Source organism: Pantherophis guttatus, chromosome 10, assembly GCF_059756535.1.
Source record: "Pantherophis guttatus breed Tessera chromosome 10, ASM5975653v1, whole genome shotgun sequence".
NCBI classification, from domain to species: Eukaryota; Metazoa; Chordata; class Lepidosauria; order Squamata; family Colubridae; genus Pantherophis; species Pantherophis guttatus.
Window position 1 is genome coordinate 5,082,986 of NC_142072.1, and position 6,393 is coordinate 5,089,378.

Sequence of the window (6,393 nt, forward strand, 5' to 3'; positions counted from 1 at the left end):
TGTATTTAAAATAATCAGTTAATCAGGCACACTTTCCTATTTAATGAAGCATTTCTCATCAAGTAACTAATCAGATAAATATATATGTCTGGGAAAATTTCAGTGATCAGTTAACATAAATGATTACCAAATTAACTCAAAGGTTGGTAGTTTCTTTTTATATTCAACCTTATTCATTCTTCACTACATTTCACTCAGACTGGGATCTTCTCCTTCCCAAACCAGAAAAAAAAACTATAAGTGCTCAATTGGGAGGGGGGAAAAAATCACAAGTGCTTTCATTTCTATTTTATTTTAATATGAAATAACAAAATGCTCCCACAGCCATGGGAATGAGCCCAGTTAGCAAGAAACAAAATAATTATAATAATTCGTATCATGGATCATGAAGGATATCTTAGAGCAGGAAACCAACAGCAAACAGGGAGAGAATCCGATAATGAAGAGAGCAGACTCAAGAGGTATTTACAACCCAGCTCAATCCCAAGCAAGGGGATCATCAACAACAACAACAACACCCCCCCATACACACAAAATAAAATAGCATTAGAAGGATTCAACTGTAGAGAAGGTTGCCATGGGCATTGCAAGGGCCAAAGGTTGCCCAAGTCGGAAGAGAAATTGTTTCGTTCTGCTGAGAGGGGAAAAAACGGCCCAGTACCAGAAGGGAAGGGAAGCATCAGACCACAGAATGGCATGGAGTGCCCAGCCATCAGTATGGCTATCTGAGTGGGTAGTGGGTGGGACAAAGCGACACCCGGCTCATATGCAGAACGGGTGGAAAAATAAAAGATGCGATCACATTCCAGGAATGCAGAGAGCAGCAGAAGTACGGAGAGAAGGCGGAGAGGAGGAGTCGTTTCGGCAAACACCAGAGCCTGCGAAGGGGGAGCCAAAGAGCAGCAGCTCCCAGTCCACCTCAAGAAACCAGCTGCCCCTCTTCACTCCCCCCAGCCTGACTCAAACGCCCCCAATCTGGACATTTTCCACCTGGATATTCTCAAAGTGAACACCTCCATCCGTTGGGTAGATCTCGATGGTCTCCACCACAGGGATGGTTTCCATAATGGTCACCGTGTTGCCATAGACGGGTTCGCTCGAAACCACCGAGGCCGAGGATGTTGCCGTCGCAGCTGCAGCTGCTGCGGCGGCGGCAGCAACGGCCTCGGCCATGACTTCCTGCTCATGCTGCAGCCGCTGCTGCTGGTGCATTTTACGATGCTTCCAGAGGTTGGAGAAGGAGCGGTAGGCCTTCCCACAAGCATCGCAGTGGTAGGGGCGTTCTCCTGTGTGGATGCGCTTGTGCTCGGCCAACCGCACCGCGATCGTAAATGCCTTCCCACACTCTTCACATTTAAAGGGCTTCTCCCCAGTGTGCAAGCGCCGATGATCCTTGAGGTGGGTGGACTGCCGGAAGGCCTTCCCGCAATCCGGGCAAGGGTAGGGACGTTCCCCGGTATGGATGCGGCGGTGGACCTGCAGGGACGTCTCTGTGCTGAACAATTTCTTGCAGTCGGTGCACTCAAAGGCCTTCGGGCAGGCAGGGCGACGGGGACGGGGTGGGGGTGGCTCCAGCACCGGCAGCTCCTCCTCGATCCCTTCAGGGATCTGGATGTCCCCATGCAGCCGTTCGTGGGCTCTCAGCTGCACCGTCGAGCCAACCTTCTTGCCGCACACGGAACACTCGAAGTGGCGACTCATCTTGCCACACTTGTGCTCCTTCAGCTGCTCGGCCGTGACGAAGGCAGCCCCACAGCCAGAGGTGCAGCGATGTGGCTGTTGGCCAGTGTGACTCAACTGGTGAACTTCCAGCAGACGGCGAAGCAAGAACGAACGGCCACAGGTCTGGCACTTGTAGGGATACTCCCCGGTGTGGTGATAGCGGTGCATAAGCAGGCGGTAAGGCCGGTGGAAGACACTGCCACACTCCTGGCATTTGTAAGGATAGTGGCGACTATGCACCAGGAGGTGCTGCTGCAGCGTGGACGACTGCGTGAAGCACTTTTGGCAGATGTCACAGCGATAGGGACGCTCGCCCGTGTGCGTCAAACGGTGGCGCTGCAAATTGGCCGGGGAATTGAAGCTTTTGCCACACTCCTTGCAGTGGTACGGCCTTTCCCCAGTATGCGTCAAGAGATGGTTGCGCATATGGGACTTCTTCTTGAACATCTTACCGCACGTCAAGCATTTGTGGCGGCGCTCCATCTTGTGGGCAAAGCGCTGATGGCGCGACAGCTGGGTCTGCTTGGGAAAGGCCTTGCTACACATCTGGCACTGAAACTCAACAGATTTTTTCTCCTGGGCGCCACCCTCCACGGAGGTGCCCAAAGAACAAATGAGGGCCAGAGGGATGATTTCTTGCTTTTCTTCTGATTGCTCTGAGGCTTCCGGGGGCTCTTCCTCAAGGGGCTGGTCCTCAGGAGGAGAGGAAGGCAATTCGTAGATCTGTGCTGAATTGGCGCTGTGGGAACGCCGATGATAGAGAAACTTGGTCATGTTGATGAACGTCTTGCCACAGGTGCAGCGGTACAGGGGGTTTGACGAATGGGTGCGCCGATGGGACAACAGCACCGCCTCGGTGCCAAAGCCCAAGCCGCATTCCACACAGAGGAAGCGCGACTCACCACTGTGCTCCTCCCGATGTTTCTCGAGAGCAGCTGGAGATGGCAGCACCTTGCTACAAAGTGGGCATTTGAAGGCACCCTGCCGGTGACTCCTCATGTGCAGCTGCAGCTTATGGGCTGATGGAAATAGCTGGTCACACTCGGTGCACAAATACTCCTTAACGGCCTGCTTCGCTTTACGGGGTGGCTGCTCCCCAGGGTTGTTTTTAAGTTCGTAACTGTGATCCGTGGCTGTGACGCTAGTCTGGATTTGTGCCGGCACAGCACCATTTTGTATGCCCATTAAATTTGGCGGCAATAACTCTTTTGTCTCTGCAGGGCAAGAAGCAGGCAACTCCCTAATTTGTGTCCCTGGGGTTGGCTGTATCACTTGATGTGAGGCTTGATGCTCTAGGAAGTCTGTGGTTGACTGGAACAGCTGGAGACACTCACCACACTCATAGAGCAATAACTGCACAGTTCCACAGGAATCCCCTCCTTCCTCTGGCTTACGGTAGGAATGTTCCAGGTTTACAAGGGCCTGACTCTGAGGAGGAGGAGGAGGTGGTGGTGGTGGTGGTGGAGGAGGAGGAGGAGCAGCAGCAGCAGCAGCTGGTTCTGGTGGCTTGCGGTGGCTCTGACGGTGGGCAAGCCACACATCCTGACTGGTAAACAGGGCTTTGCATTCTATACACTCGTAGTGGATTTGACTGGAACTCAGAGGTTTGACCAAAGGTTCTGGTTCATGAGTAACCATCTTCAAATGCATCTCCTGATGTTCAAGCAACTGACTTGGAGACATGAGAATCTGTCCACACTCCAAACATTGGTACTGGCTTTCCTGCACAGTCACTGCTTGATAGAGACCAGCCTCGCCACTTGCCATCAACCCAGCTTCTGCCAGCCCGACTACTTCATACTGCTGCTCTTGGGAGCACATGTGGCTCTGCTGATGCACCAAAGCATCCTCTAAGGAACTAAACTGCTGGCTGCACTCTGAGCAGACATAGCGGTGCTCTACATACAACAGAGTTTCTTCTGCTGATTCGGCCATCGCGAAAGATGGCTCCCAGTGTACTGGGAAGAGAAAGAGAGAGGGGAAAAATTAGGGAGCTGATTGGTTGAGACTGTGCTTGGAACATCGATTGATGAGAACAAACACTTAAGTTATTTTAAAAGCGCCCTCAGACTTTTAAAAGGGCCATTTGTAATGCAAGCACTTTCAAATCCATGGGTGGCAGGAAGCTACTCAGAAGCATTTTTTTCAGATAGAATTGCAAAGTGCTGTGATAAAGGAATCTATCCTTTTTAAACAAAAAAATAAACCTTTCTTGTTCAATTGATAATCTTTTTTTTTTAACAAGTAACATCTGTCTCCTACATTATACCTATCATGAAACAGACAGTCAAAAGCTCATTGGCAAATTCCGCAGCAAGAAATTTGAGTTGTAAAGCAAAAATAGCAAGCAGCACCATCCAACGTGGACTGTCCCACTGGAGATTACTGTCAAATAAGAGTGTGTGGAATTCTAGTCTTCATCAATCAACTACAGGCTGCAAGTTGGTTAAAGGAGAAAATGTTAATTATCACCTGGTTTATTTGAAAGGGTTGTTTGGTTTATCTTATTAGGTTTGAAGGCTTACTTCTATTCATTCTTGCTTCAGGATATGAAAAATTAAATATTAAAGATGTCACTTCTTTGTAACAACAAGGACTTTCAGAAAGTAACCATGCAATTAAGAAAAGAGAACATTATTTGATTCCTGTTCAGATAATTTATCTGCCTTCTCCCATATTATCTACTGAGACTGACACTGTCTCTCTCTCTCATTAAGCATATTGTTCCTTAGTTTGGGATTCTCCCGCAATATTTATTTGATTTCTACAGCCGCCCATCTCAATAAGTAGCTCAGGGCAGTGTACATCATGAAGCATAAAAAAAGTAAAACAGTAAAAAATAAATATTTTTGGCACAGAGTAAAAATCAATCTGAATGCCAATCCAATTTCAGGATTATACTAAATTATTCAGGATGATAAAAACTCATGGGATTGCAAAAAGCTGCAAAAGGAAATTTCTAAATTGGCAAATGAATTTAAATAGCTCTATTTAAATGGACCACAAGGTTCTCGTCTCTCTTCTTTTGCCTTTATTTTCTCGAGCCTCAGGAAATCATAAACTGAAGAGAAAGTTATTAAATCATCTCAGGCAAGTGGGAGTCCTCATTTGACAGCTACTAACAAGGACGGCCCTAGCACTGCTCTAGAGTAGACTAACTTTTCTAAACATTTCTTACAACACAGAAATTATATCTAATATTCAGCCAGAATCTAATTTCAACCCCTTGGTCTTTCTCCTATTCTTGTTTTCTTGGACACTGCATCCTTTAATTGTTCGCCACTATCTCATCTCCCCTTACTGTATGTAGTATTTTCTTCCAACTAAACCAATCCAATTCTTTTTAATGTTGGTTTCCAGATCCTTATCAACTTTAATAGCAATTCTCCGGCACTCCATTTCAACTTCTCTCTGTCCTTTTAAAGAACAATGCCCAGACAGCATGCCCAATGCTCCAATGTGGTTTAGCCAACAGAGTTTCATCTAGTTTTCTCTCACATACCTTCCAGGCCTAAATTCAAGGACTTTAGGCCTTAGAAATTCATCCAGTCTGGCTTCTGTCAGCAACATGCACCACGTTTCGGAGCGGAAGATCCTTTCTGAAAGACTTGGGAGTTTTAAAAGACTACAAAGAAGACAGCAGAGGTTGCAGATCATTTTCATCCACCTCAGGTCCCAGCTTTTGAGCCACCCGCCCTTCAGAAGGAAGGAGCCCCACTCCTCCTTCAAGCCTTTAATTCTTCAGCTACAAGGATGAAGCAGAAGGCCTACCTCAGGCGTCCCCCTTCACCCTCACTTTCCCAGACAAACCTCCTTGCTTCCTCTGCAACGAAGAACAACCCCCCCCCCCGTTCCCCCAGATCCCATACAATGGAGGTTCCCTCATTTCTGGCAGGGCAGTTCCAGGGATGGGAAGCCACGTCCTCAGATGCAACACCCCCACACCCCAATCGCACCCCTGTCCTGGGGCCCGTAGCCCCCCACCCCACCCCATAATACACATTCTTTTCCCTTTCACCCCCCCCCCTCACGGAGGTCAACCCCTCCCATGCGCCAGGAGGCTCTCCCCTCCCACAGCATTGCAAGTTGGGAGGGGAAAACACCTAATACCCCTCCCCCCCTTTTATCTCTCACATCCTCTCACGTTGCGGGCTCCGGGCTCCCCTCCCCCACCCCGGCGGGAGGGGGGGTGGAGGCCCGTCTGCTCCGCCGCTCTCCCCCCCCATAAAGGGTGGGGAGGGCTCCAGCCTCCCCTCGTCTCCCTCCCCCTTAGCTCCCCCCTGCACTAGGGGCGCTCTCCCCCAGTCCCCCTCCCCTCACCTTTTTTTCCTCCCTTCTGTCCCCCACAGCCCAACCTTCTCGCTCACCCTCCTGGTCGAGCAAACCGTCTCTCTATTGGATTACAGGGCGCAGCCAATCCGGAGGCGGCTTACTCAACCTCCGGCCAATCGGCGGCCCCCTTGGTGCGCGGCGCGCGAGCCTTTGCCCGAAGCCGTCGGGATTCGCATAGGGCGACGTCACAATGACGTCGCGGCGAGGCTCGAGCCAGGCGGCTCCCTTTCCCCTTGAGAAAGGTGGGCGGGGCGAAAAGGAAAAGCGAGGGAACCGGCCGGCTGGGCTGTACCAACGTGAGCAGGCGGGGGGGTGGGGCATAAAAAGGGGGAACGAGAG

At 50.1% G+C, this 6,393-nt stretch overlaps 1 protein-coding gene across 5 annotated transcripts; it reads right to left on the reverse strand.

Annotated features, from left to right (window-relative positions):
* Positions 1–276: 276 nt before the first annotated feature.
* ZNF574 (zinc finger protein 574) lies at positions 277–6,132 on the reverse strand. 5 transcript variants are annotated; one of them, XM_060693854.2, is made up of 3 exons: positions 6,090–6,132; positions 5,225–5,347; positions 277–3,680 (listed from the first exon to the last, which is right to left on the reverse strand). In XM_060693854.2, exon 3 carries the CDS (start codon positions 3,655–3,657, stop codon positions 961–963), a length of 2,697 nt encoding a protein of 898 aa, XP_060549837.2. In that variant the 5' UTR covers positions 3,658–3,680; positions 5,225–5,347; positions 6,090–6,132; the 3' UTR covers positions 277–960. The 5 variants fall into 5 exon arrangements, with proteins under 5 accessions (XP_060549837.2, XP_034293881.2, XP_087732991.1 ...); XM_034437990.3 differs by having other exon boundaries at positions 6,043–6,119; XM_087876865.1 differs by having other exon boundaries at positions 6,078–6,115.
* Between the last annotated feature and the right edge of the window lie 261 nt (positions 6,133–6,393).

What these genes read in the sequence shown, in the direction of transcription:
- ZNF574 (XM_060693854.2), bottom strand. Translation starts at nt 3,657, where the DNA reads ATGGCCGAATCAGCAGAAGAAACTCTGTTGTATGTAGAGCACCGCTAT.